The sequence below is a fragment of the Rhinichthys klamathensis genome, unplaced genomic scaffold (assembly GCF_029890125.1).
Source record: "Rhinichthys klamathensis goyatoka isolate OS25496 unplaced genomic scaffold, OSU_Roscu_1.1 h1tg000053l_1, whole genome shotgun sequence".
Classification (NCBI taxonomy): Eukaryota; Metazoa; Chordata; class Actinopteri; order Cypriniformes; family Leuciscidae; genus Rhinichthys; species Rhinichthys klamathensis.
The window spans coordinates 1,975,247-1,988,766 of NW_026606598.1; the positions used below are offsets into that span (position 1 = coordinate 1,975,247).

Sequence of the window (13,520 nt, forward strand, 5' to 3'; positions counted from 1 at the left end):
CCTAAAATGTAAAAGCAGCTATATTTTCATGTGTACGGACCCATTTTCTTACCGAGTAAAATAATAATAAGCATGATATTTTAAAATGTAATTACTAGCTTTTTTTGGCAGTATACTAAAGGCAAAACAAATGACTGAAATATTATCTTTTATATTTACAATTAGTTGATTATATAATGAACATTTGCTTCCTTAAAACAAAACAAAAACAAAGCTAGCACATTTAAATATTATTATAAACTTTACATTGGACACAATATGACTGTTTATGTAGCTTGGTTCATTGCAAAGGACATTCTTATGATTTTAAATGTTTTTTGTTTCTCTTCTTTTGATCTGTAGGTACTTTGTACTACATAAGCTGACAAATCTGAAGTTCCTGGACACCAGGAGAGTGACCCAGTGGGAGCGGTCAGAGGCCGAAGCACGTGGAGCTTTCATGAAGGTGGTCAAGCCGAAAAATGACCAAGTAAGTACAATACTTTGCTATAAAAAAAAAGACAGAGACAAATGACACATACACTAGAAAGACCGAGACATATGACACATACAGGATCAACAGACAGTTAATATAATCCGAGATTAACTGACTTTGTATCCCAGATAATGGCCTGTGGTTTAGTGTGTAACTCAGTAGCCGGTTAAGTGTCTTTACCTTATGAAATGTAGGCGAATAACTAAACACCCTGACCCTGTAAATGATTTGTGTAACCCTCCCCTTTTTGTGCAGATGACTATAAGAACTTAAAAGGCTAAGGCACCGTGAGCTAATCCATCCCACTCCTTCTTAGCTCCCATTGTTTGTTCGTAGCAAATTGTCAGAATCTCTTAAGAGGTTACTTGCACGCAGCTCTTTGAAGACGTGGCCTTTCAATCTCGCCTGGCTGTTTAGAGGAGGGTCTTTTTAATGACCACGACATGACCTCTTTCCGTATGCATGAGCCCAGATCAAAGTGGACGGCGCCTGTCCGATCGGCCTTGACTCGCACGGCGTGACAGTGCTCTCCATCGGAGTGACAGCTCACGTTCAGAACAGTCACCATCGCTTAATTATCCATCGCACACACAATTATTTCTCTCTCTGGCTTGCGTTTGAAGGAGGCAGGCAGAGTCGTATTCTTCAAACACATCTCCATTCTCTTCTCCTCTAGATTTTATGAAAGAATGGGTTTAGCAAGATTTGATTTCATGTAGTTGTACAGTCATAACATATTTAGCTTGAGGTTGAACCAGGTCTTTATCTTTTCTTCTTCCCAAGAGCCATGAGTTAGTGAAGCAAATATGGACGTGGATGCTCATGTAATTCGATGCAGTGTTTTAGACGACAGTGATGCTAATGTCACTTTTTTGCTTCAGCATTAAAGTGACAGGAAAAGTGAAAACCATGCAATGAGTTAACCTCATTCAGGCATGTTTTTAGTTTGGAGGATATTTTGTTGGTTGGAAAATGAGAAAAGATGACTGTAAAGTGGAAAATAATGTGTTGTGCAACCTGTCTACTCAAATAAGACAAGACATTTCAGGACATGCCGTTTTGAGAGTGATTGAGATGACCACATGTGAGATAAATAAAACAATTTCAAATAAAACAGTACCATAATGCCACAGTAGACCCATTTTAAGTCGAACCATTGAGCAGTTCCAGCATTTAATACTTAGTGGGCATGCTGTTGAAATAGAGAACTGTTTTCAATATCTGGGAACCGAACTAAATAGTGTTTATAGAAGGTATGCATCTAATCCAAAAGTTTTCCTGAGACACCGTTTTAGAAACGGTGTAAAAAATATTTTACAAAGCATGCTGTCTTTTAAAATGGTGTTGCGTTATGCAAACTTGACATCATTTAACATTAAACGTCTATAAAACCTTTGCATCATATTTTTGTTTTTATGTTTCTGGAGCCATGGGTAATATTCAGTCATGAAATTACACAAATAGCTAACTTGTCATGGTTATGTATTGTATTGTATTTTTTAAATGATATTATATAATAGTATTATTACTCCTTTTTATTTTCGCATACTACTGTATATAGTGAAGCAAGACAATGTTGAGTTTTTTAACATTAAGTATCATGAACTAACAATAAACAATACTTATGCAGCATTTATCATTCTAGGTTTATCCAACTTGATATGCAACTTGTTAAAATGTATTAGCATATTTAAAATATGTTAACTTAACTTATAGTGAATCATGTAGAAGTGTCATTTAGATCACTGTACCTAATGCATAAACTAATGCGTTAACAAGTTGAACCTTATTGTAAAGTGTTAAAGTTTCTAAAGTCTGAAAGTCTACAGAAAAAAGACTAGAATATCTCTGGCCTGTCCACTGTCAGATACTTAAGCAGATTAAATAGACTCTGCTGTAAGGCCTCTGTCCTCTCCACAATAACTGCTATTGTAGGGGCCTAGTGACAGGGAGAAAGTTGGCCATGCTCTAATGTCCCATGTCTGTGCTTGACGTAGCTGTCACGCCAACGTTTCCCTAGCATTTGTTTTGATTTAGATGAGACATGATGTGGCAGCCATAACAAGCTCTGTGGGGCATGTGTACTCTCTGTCTCTAATTGGCTTCATCATCATGCCGATTGTCTACTGACCAATAGTGCAGGTCACCAATTAATGAGCGGCAGCAACAAGCTAGAAGATGATGGCATAATTAGTTATTTGTGTTTGCTTTTATTCTGCATCCAGTGGGGTGTCTTACGTTTAAAGACATGCTGGCGTTAACATTGTTACAGCAGACTGTAATTAGCCCTTCCTGCTTTTCCAAATTTCCCATCAAACCAGAGTCCTGTACATGACAGCTTGCTGTTGTACCATTGTGGTAGTCTTTGAACGTCTCATCTGTGCCTGTCTGTTAGGTCTTACCCACTGTTTTCTGTTTCTGTTTCGTTTTGCACGTTTAAAGAAAGAAAAAAAGAAAGTACATGTTAATAGTACTGTGTGCGTGTACTTTGTTAAATTGTGTAAAACGAGATACACAGAAATGATTATGCTCAACACAGATTTATGATGTTTGGGTTTCTTTTAAATTCATTTTTTACAAATGAAAACTAATATGATGATTAATGTGCTTTCTGTTTCCTTGCATGTTTAATGGGATCATGCAATGTTTTTCTTTTCCTTTTCAAATTATAAAAGGTTTATAAAACCTTGCTGTACTATGAAAACACTGATCCCAGTCCAAAAAGAGCATTTATTAAAATCAAACTGCAAAAACAGCAGAATACTGTTTATTTACATTTACTCTCCCTTTTGAATGAGTATAAAGCATGCTGGGAAATAGTGTCCCGTGTCAGTTAAATTTAAGTTTTGTGAACTCAAAGGAAAGTTCTAAAAACTCATAAAACTTAATTTGATTCAAATAATTGGTTTAAATTTAAGTTTAAAGGGGTGGTATAATGCCCTTTTCACAAAAAGTAAAATAAATCTCTGATGTCCCCAGAGTGTGTATGTGAAGTTTTAGCTCAAAATACCCCACAGATATTTTTATATAGCATGTTACATGTTAAAGTTGTCACTTTTTGAGGGTGAGCAAAAACGCACCGTTTTTGTGTCTGTCCCTTTAAATGCAAATGAGCTGCTGCTCCCGGCACAGAGGGCGGAGCTACAACAGCAGCTTCGATTACCTCACACAGACATGCACTGAAAATTTCTAAAACCTTTGGCCTTTTATGTTCAAACTGGAGTCATACAAAGATGGAGAGACTCAAGAAGAAGTGACAACATGTAGACACTTTTCTGAATAGTTAGTTGATGAATTTATGTACTGTAGCTTATGTGTAGTTATTTTCTAGTCATTGATTAGCATATTCTGTCTTGATAATCTATAAATCATGTTCCAGGGGCGGCGTTTATGTACATTTTAGGGTTAGTGATGTCACTAACCCGGGAGGAATGTCGTGTAGTCCCTACCAGCCGTTTGTTGTAGTCCTTAAAAAGCAATTTCTTTAAAAGAAAATATCTCCTATTGCTTTGAACTTTGAGCGTCGTTGTTTATGCCCAAATAGTCCCGCGTAGCCAGACCTTCAGACTGACGGCTGAAGGTCTGGAACTCATAGCAGCTTTCTTTGGCCGAGGCCCGCCCATAAGGCCGTTTGACCGACATGTCAAACAACCAATTACAGTTCGTTTCGTTCAGCGTCACGTGGAAATGTCCCCACAACAACAGACCGGCGTGCAACAAGTCAGTCAGCATAGAAAATCAAAGGAGGAGAAGAAAACCGAACACAACAGTGAATCGGCCAGCTGCGATGTCAGCGTCTGTTGTTTCATGTTTGCCCGCAAACGCGGCTGATATCCCCTTCACAGTTAGGTATTTCACTTGATCTTCCATAATAGATCATAGCTGTCAACATTGAACATTGAATATAAGGGAGATTTCCCGGAATCCATCCCCAAAATAAGGGAATTTTTCTTACCCACCACAAACTAAAAATAAAGCACTAATCATTAAAAGTCTAAAGAGTTTATAACTACAAATGAGTGAGAGAGAAAGAGACAGTGTGTGTGTGTATTAGAGAAAGTGTGTCATTTTTTATCAGAGAATGTTTAAATACTAATATCAGTTTACGAGGGAAACGGTACGTGGTGCTTCGGGGGCTGCTGGAGATGATTAGGGAGAGGTCAGTGCTCCTTTACCGATCAAAGCGCGCGCTGACACGGAGTATAATTGTTTATACTTGACGCGTCCGCACGAGCGCGGCAAAGATTACGCGTTGGGTGCGCAAGACCGGCAAGACCCCATTTCGCTTGGCTGTGTGCACAGCTTTTTTTGTAACAGCGCGCGCGGCGCCGCATCCGAGGATGAACGACTTCAAGCCGAATCTGCCCGAGCATGTACGTCTCACACAATCAGAGCGTAAAAATACGGGATATTTTACGGGAAAATAATAAAACGGGAAGACAGCGGGAAAAGAGCTAAAATACGCGAGAAACCCGGAAAAACGGGAGGGTTGACAGCTATGTAATAGATAGGAGGGGACACACAACTAGTAAAGTTGGATCTGCTGGGAATCCTTATAAATGCTGACAAAGGGTCGGCCAGGCTTGGAAAATAATACTCTTCCCAAATCCCGTCGGCAAACAGGCTAAAATATTTCTTTTTGTCTCCACTAAGTGCCTCAAACAAAACTCCTGGACATCTCTTAAAGAGTCTACGCCGTGAACCTCGCATACTTTTGAGAATCCTACGTTTAGCTGATCTTGATAAATGCTCATTGTCACTCATGTAAACACAACAGTTTTTCTTCCGCAATCACACGTCTGCGCTTTGTTTCCCGGCGGACCGAAAATAAACGCGACACTCGCACCCCCCGGAAATCCGATAAAATTCAACCAATCAGATGACGACTTCGACATTCCTGAAGTGTTTCCAGTTAAGTGTACCATATGCATCAGACGTTTAGCCAACGTTCCGTGGGCGTGACGTCTGAGGCTGAGACTAATGCCCAAACAGCAATATTACACACTTACTACAGTAAAGTTAGAAAAGTGAAATCATAATCAAACACCCCTTTAATTCATTTGCCCTAATCAAACCAATTAAATATTTTGAGCGTTTGGGTTTACAGTTTACAAAACACATTATTTTGGTAACACACTAAATTAACATAATGCACTTCAAGTAACAACATAGGCTGTAGCTTAAAACTCTAATGTACATAGCTTGTAACAAAAAAAACAAACAAAAAAAAAACAATTAATACAATTAAAAATCATTAAATGTGAAGTGTCACACATGGGGAATGTCAGTTTATGGCTTTTCACTGTAGATTATAAGAAGATTTGTTGTTTTACTTTTTTAAAAATTGTACATTTAACAGTATTTTAACACATCATTTAACACAAAATGTAAGGTAAGATCTATTAGAGTTTCCCTTCGTATATAGTGTGGGAACTTACCGTTAACAGGTTTTTACTGTTGCATTTTTACAGTATTTTGCAGTTAAAATTACAATAATTTTTTACAGTGCAGTTATGGTGTGTGACTCATTTCAGGACAGGTTTTTCACAGTCTTGAATTACAATTTAAGGCACAGAAAAATAAACTTAGTATATATAGAACATTTTTTTAAATGAATATTGAAATTGTGATGTATATTGAAATTGTGAACATAAATAGCGTAACGGTAAAACTTTTTCACCTTATCCAGGAGTTTTAAATTATACCCAAAGCATAAGGCAAATAGCTGGACAGAAATTGCTCATATCACGTTCAGAGTTTTCACTTTATTGTCTCCCAAAGTGACGTTGCACTTACTGAATGTGTTGAAATGTTTAACGTCTTTTGCAATTTAGTCCAAGGTGACATTTATTACAGCCTGTTGCAAACCTCTTTCTCTTCTGCATTGATTTTTTTCCCCTCCAACCATGCACTGGTGGTCCTACAACTATATATTAATGTAAGTGGTTGAAAATGAGCTGTCTCGCTGTTGTTGTCTGGTGTCTCTGCATGGCTGATATGTGCTGGAAGGGAGGGAGGGAGGTCGTTTTGCGAGCTATAGTTATGAGGACAGCGTAATTGGGCCTGTGTTTTATTGGATTTCTAGAGTGGTGAAATGGAGTGATCTTCCAGCTTAGAGAGAGAGATAAACAAGGGATAAACAACTACCTGCAGTAAACAAGGAAAAGCAGAAAGGGTATTTAGGATTTTTTCCCCCATATCCTTTCCCAAAGACAGGGTTAAGGAAAGGAAAGTGAAAAGCCTTAAGCTGTACTTTTGGGAAATTGGCCGTGTAGGAATGCCATAATGTGATAATTTTTTTAAAGGACTCAGAGGTCATGGAATGCGATGCTGTGAAACCACACAAAAAAACAAAAAAATTGTGGTTAAATTTAGTCTCCTTGAAGTGCAGCAAACCCTTCATAGCTAATCTTTCACTTTAACTAACCATGGTCTACCTAAACTTACTGAGAACTTTGGTAACCTATTTTAGAAGCTCTTTTTGTACAGAGCTCAGCAATATATATAAAAAAAAGTCCTTCAATTGCTAATATTCCATTGATTGAGAAATATTATATCTATATATATATAATTCCTATTTGGCTAATATAAAATCTATAGTTCTATAGATATAATATTTCTCAATCAATGGAATATTAGCAACTGAAGGACTTTTTTTAAAGAGAATGAAGTAGCTGTTTCACAACATAACTTTTGGTAGCTACGTGAGGATATAATGGCTTTGAAATGTCAACTAGATTATGCGTGGATGAAGCATTTGACTTTTCTCACCACGATACACAATTTCTCCCACATCCTCCTCCTGGGTAATGAAAAACAGACGGCCCAACTGGAGGAGTTCGAGTCAGGGCTCAGTCCCATCAGTTCTAGTCACACAAACCCGGCTCTCCGTAATCCATGTTGGCAGAGCCAGGGAAGTTATGAGGTCGATCTCCTTTCTGCATTTTTCATATTAATCTGCCTCTCATCAGAGAAGTTCATATCAAGACAGCGAAATAAAAGAGCCAAACTAAGACAGACCACCTCAGTGAAGCTGCCTGATAGCGTGCGATTATTGTATTTTTCAGTTTGTAAGCTCTGTAGAAAGCGAGATGGACAGAATGCTTCTCTTTCTGTCTCTGTGTCATCCCTCTTGCGGAATGGTGCCTTATTCATCTCTCTATGAGAGAATTATGACTTCCCTGAAGCATTTAAACATAATAAACAGCAGGCTGTAGAACTGAGCGCCAATGTACCTTCAGTGTTTGCTGAATCATTTTATGGATAAATCTTTCCTTGAAGACTCCTATAAAAAATATCGTTGCAATGGGAAGTGCAATTGGCCAAACAGATTGTTCGGGAACAGTCATTACTGCCATTTTCTACAGACATCTTGTTCTCTGAAACTAACTTGACGGGTATCTTAAGTTGGGTGATTCAGTTTTGCTGATCCACAAAGATGCCAGTCAGTTTTATTGCATATATTGTCATCAACACTTTGTTAAATTAAACCAAACACAATTATTGTGCAAACTTGCAGATAATATTTTGTGCATGCATGCAGGTGTACAGCCGGAGTGTGCATGCTTGTTTTGTTGTTGATATGTGAACTTTTTTTCTGATCACAGGACACATATACATACATATCTGTCTGTCTATGTATCTATCAAGACTGGAAGATTATTTTTATTTTTTATATAATATTTTTTTATATAATATTATATAATATAAAGTACTAAAATAAACTTAATAACAACAACAACAATAATAATAATGCATATTATTATTATTATTATTAATGACTGAAAGAATATTTTTATTTTTATAATATAATTTTTAGAATATTAATATAAGGCACTAAAATAAATGTAATAATAATAATGATTTTACAATAAATACAAAATTGGCTAACAATTAATTTGTAATTTTTTATTATTATTATTGTTTATTTTAGTATTTTATATTAATATTATACAATTATATTTAAAAATATATATAAATATTCTTACAGTCATTGATACTACTACTGCTACTACTAATAATAATAATAATAAGTGTTAATATTATTATTATTATTATTATTATTACTATAAAGTTTATTTAGGTACTTTATATTATACGATTATAAAACATAAATTAAATAGAAATAAAAATATTATCAAAAGTAAAAAATATTCTTCCCTGTAATTAATTATTAATAATTATAATACATATTATTATTATTATTATTATTATTAACCCAAATGCATTATTATTATTATTATTATTATTACATTTGTTTAAGTACTTTATATCGTAATATTATACTAATTTAATTATCAAAAGTGAAAAATATCCTTCTGGTGATTAATCATAATAATACATATTGTTAATAATACATAATGAAACATAATAACTGTCATAGTAATAATAATAATATTACAGTTATTATTATTATTAATACTATACTAATAATAACACTATTTCTTCCATTAGTACATTTGAAATAAAAGAAGAACATTAATATAAACATGGCATCAATCCCTGCAGTACTGATCAAAATCACAGTGTCTGTCCATCATCGTCTTTGCAATCCCTGTACTTCCTGTGTGGAAGAGCGTAGCTCTGAGAACACTGTCTCCCCCATGTGTCAGAAAACACGGTTTGGATTTCCCCTCATCTCTCCTGAGGGACACGGGCTGGGACAGCTTTTTCCTTCTGGCCTGAGGTGTCCAGCAGCGAAGTGTTTGGACCTCAGCAGCGGGATCAGGCCGCTGAAAGTGCTCTGGCAGCTGGAGGTTTTGGGAGGTCGTCTTGAGGGCACAATCCGCAAAAACAGCCGCAATTAGAGTGAGTGACTCATAGTGTCCACATAAATCATATGACATTGCACATCATAAACAGATTGTAAAAGTTTAAAGCACAGTTAATTGTTAGTAATAGCTTCACGATTGATTTATGACCCTGTACAAAGCCAAGAGATAGGGGCGGATGACCTCAATGTCACGTCACTCTTATTACACGAGTGATATATTGCATATTTCGGCCTGAAAACAAGCAGATGTTTTTGAGGAGTTTTGTTTGAACAGCCACAGTGATGTTTCCTATTTGCATTGCTTAATGGAAATTGAGGGAGAACGGCCCATCTGTCCCCTTGCATTTGCTCAACTGCTTCGAGATATGACTAAATGTAGTTGTAAAAATGACAGTATTGAACTTAGATGTTTTCAGGGCTTTGTTATCATCAACATGCAAAAAAAAGTTTTTTTTCATATTTTAGATACTGCTTGGTCATAATTAGTCTCATCTAATGTATATAGCACACAAAACTTGACAGTGCTTATTGGTCTGTTTAGCATTTATTTTTGTTCATGCCAGTGTATTATTGTGGTATAATCTATTGTGGCATAAATTACACTTTAAAACAGAACAAACTGGTTGGTGATGTCTATATGTCAGTCTCTTTCTGTCTAAGTGGGCAGTTCCTGGCCTGAATAAGTAGGAATGTTGGTCAGAACTTTTTTTCTTCTCCTTCCATTTAGTCAAGGCCTGGCCGAGAGAGAGTAATAATGAACTAAGCTGTAATTTCTCTTGCTGACGGATGCCCTCCGTGCTTCCGCTGTTAGCATGGAAGTGGACAGCGCAGTTCTGCTATCGCTACTAAGTGAGCTGTTTTTTTTTTTAAGTTCCAACACTTATTCAATGATGTTTTTGCAATTACAGAGACACAGACAAGCATGTCCCACAGCGCCAGCACTCATAGTTTAATTACAGTTTAACTTTTCAGTTTTCCTCTGATGATTGTAAGATGTTGCCAGGCTAATTAAACACAGATGGCTTATTCTGAAAGACCTCAGCATGCGTGCGTGTTGCCGCTCAGGTCCGTGCCAGTGTTAGCGTTTGGAGATAGAGCCAGATCATTAGGCATATATAAAATAATCCTGCGACTGATTGTATCATATAATGCTAATTATGTCATTGTGATTTATAAACATATGCAAATAAGCCAGTGCCGCTAATGTTGCAATTGTAACACTCAATTTGTGTTTCATTAGGGTGAGGAGATACTGATAGCGCTTTATCACCCAGTTGATCTGCTCTAAAGGATGCCAGATAAAATGTGTTTTACCTCTGGAGAATGTTTCAGTGAGGATGTAACTTTGATTAAAGGAAAACTGCTGCAAAAACCACCAAATTCCTAACTATGTGGTATAGAAATGACTATGATTCAAATTATTCATATACAGTGGGATTTTTAATTAATTGACTTATTTCAACAAAATATTTTAATTGTAATATTTAAAAAAAAAAATCCTAAATAAAAGTTATTTACAGTATTTACGTAACACACTTTTTTTTTTTTATCCTGAACAAAAGTTATTACAAAATTATCATCAGTTTTTTTGTTTTTTTTTACAAATTGCAACAAGTGCTGCTATCATTAAAGCAAAATACTACAAAATCTGAAATTTAAATGTCCATTCAATTCCATTTTCAAATTGTTATATTGGTAATTTAATTTTTAATGACTTTTTCTTTACTTGTTATTTATATTTCCTTTTTAAGTAAAAAATGAGTTTTTATTTTTTTCTACAAACTTTTACCTAAACATCTTCATATTCACACGCAGCAGTGTGTTGCAAGAGCAGCACTAATTGTATGCAGTGCTTGGCGGCAGTGAAAGTGGCCGTGACAGAGATTGAGTGTTTCTCGGTCCCAGGGGGCTCTGAGCTTTTCTCACCCCATGTCAGTGGCTCCCTGTTGGGGCCCTGAATCTCAGACCTGCAGGAGAGCTGGAGCCAAAGAGGCAGCAGGAACTCTTATTACAGGGGCCGGTCGAACCCAAACAAGCCTTCAGACCCAATTCCCACTCTTTTCTGAAGTCACTGCTACTGAAAAGAACTAGCAAAGATCAGATTACACCACCCCTTCTCTTATTTTATATGGAGCCATATACTGAATATATATATATAGCAGATTTCCAAGCATGAACAAGAACTAGGTGCATAAATTCGCATGTTGTGTAGGAGCGGGTAATTGAAAAGCTCTTTGTAGCAACACTTTGACTGGCCCGACAAAGGGGCTGAAGTTATGGGAACTCTTCGCTCAGAGCAATACTTGTTGACTTGCAGAATTCAAGGAGGATGCCAAAAGGAAAGTTGCCCTATTCAAGTTTTTGCTTACACAAGGCCTCTTTGTGGTTTTTAAAGCTTGTCAGACACGTCAGGCCCAGTACGAAACAGTATATTGTTTCCAGCACTTTGGATTCCTTTCCTTCTGACATCTGCCAGTCTGTAAAGATGATAAATTCTTGCCTCATTAGCCAGCGGTGTGGGATTACAGCCTGACAACACATTAATCACTTGCCTCTGTGGCAGGCCCCACTTGCAATAGGCATTGTTAACAAAACTTTTCTAATATGTCACTCTCCTCTCTGACAGGCCGTAATCAATCATCCTGATTGACAGAGCTGATAGATTACACTATTTATGCTCTGTGTAATGAAAGATAGCGTTTCCACCTACTGTCATTCCTGAGATAATGATAGCCCACCTCTGTTAAGCAACATACACACACAGTGCACAGAAGAAAGGAGGAAGAAGAAAAGGCAAAGCAGACAAACGCTGGCATGCATTGTGAACTTTAAGCAGACAATGTTCTACTCCTTGGTGGGTGTCTCTTTTTGTCGAGCGGCATTGTTTGGTAATACGGGCTCGCTTTAAGGAAGGCTTCGACAGCGACACCGCCATTGTGCGCTCACCGGAGCTCGTGTTCTGGCAGGGAAAAAGTCGACTTTGTCTACCTGAGGATTCGGTTTCCACTGCCTCATTGTGGAGGCGAAGCTTTTGTAGGGTTTTTGTTTTTCCCGTCGGGAGGGAACGCGAGCGACAGCGACGAATCTGTGGGCCGAAACGTAATGATCGCATGATTTATAGCGCACCTCTTATGTAAATTTTTCAAATATTGGCAAAATTACCAGTAATTTGCGCTTTCTCATTTTCCGTTCGGCATCGTTCGCCTGTGTCTATTAGCTTCTAATAGCAGCTAATACGCGTTCTGGGCTTTGTTTATAATCTGGTTTACTTCATTGCTTGTGCATTTGCACTGAATCTCCACATATTCTTGCTGAAGGGGCTGCTGCGAGGAGTGCCATTTCAAAAAGAGGAAGCGAATGAAAAAGAGGAATAGTCCATCATGCACCTGACAGCTAGCGAATTTGGTGCTTTTCTTGTGAGACAGTGAGCTGTCAGGAAATTAGTTAACTGGAGCATATTGTGGAGAGGCAGGTAATTTAGCCTCATTGATGGCATCACATAATGGCTCACAGGAGTCAGCTCCCTGACCTGCCAGTTCTTTGTGTATAATGCAGAATTTAGTGGCATGCTCAATGCATTCTGTCAGCTGCACGATTGGATTCTCAGCCCACTGTATCTCAGCCTGCAACATATTGGTCAATTATTTCTGAGGCTGTCAATGCTAGGAGGCACTGTTATTTAGTGTGTGTTAACTTTGCATCATTAAGACGCCGCGCGACAGCGAGAGACACTCCCGAGCGTAATTTATTTTGATACGGGCACCGATAACCTTCATATTGTTTGACCTCCTGTTATGTTATGGAGGAAGAGGAAGATTCAACAGCTGTGGACGGTGTTACGTTCGGATTCTTTTTAATCTAGAGCTTAAGTTCAGTACTCTTAGTGTCAGTGCCTATTTGTTGTTTTGTTTTGTTTTTGTCGTTAGCTATCAGACAGCTCGCATTTCCCCATCTCCGGTTAGCCATTGTTATATCCAGATATAGCAGTGCTTTATGAGATCCCAACAAGAATATAGCTGCTCAGTATGCCATAAAATAATCAATCACCCTCAGCACTGGGTATGCATGCCGCGGCCCTGCCTATATGACGTAATTGCATTAGTCAATTAATATTCTCTATTTACGAGACAAGCCATCGAATAAAACGTATTACTGCTTTGACAATGTTGACTTTTATTTTAGATGAGTTTAATGGCTACTAACAAGCCTAGCAGTAAATAAACAGTCTGTGTGGGTGGTGAAGAACCAGAGTACAAGAAGCCTCGGGCTGAT

At 37.4% G+C, this 13,520-nt stretch overlaps 1 protein-coding gene across 1 annotated transcript in view; it reads left to right on the forward strand.

Annotated features, from left to right (window-relative positions):
• Window positions 1-13,520, forward strand: part of lrmda (leucine rich melanocyte differentiation associated) — a 285,546-nt gene that overhangs the window by 189,762 nt on the left and 82,264 nt on the right. The window contains exon 5 of the mRNA XM_056248133.1: window positions 343-469. Coding sequence (XP_056104108.1) covers window positions 343-469 — 127 coding nt within the window. The remainder of the gene's footprint in view (window positions 1-342; window positions 470-13,520) is intronic.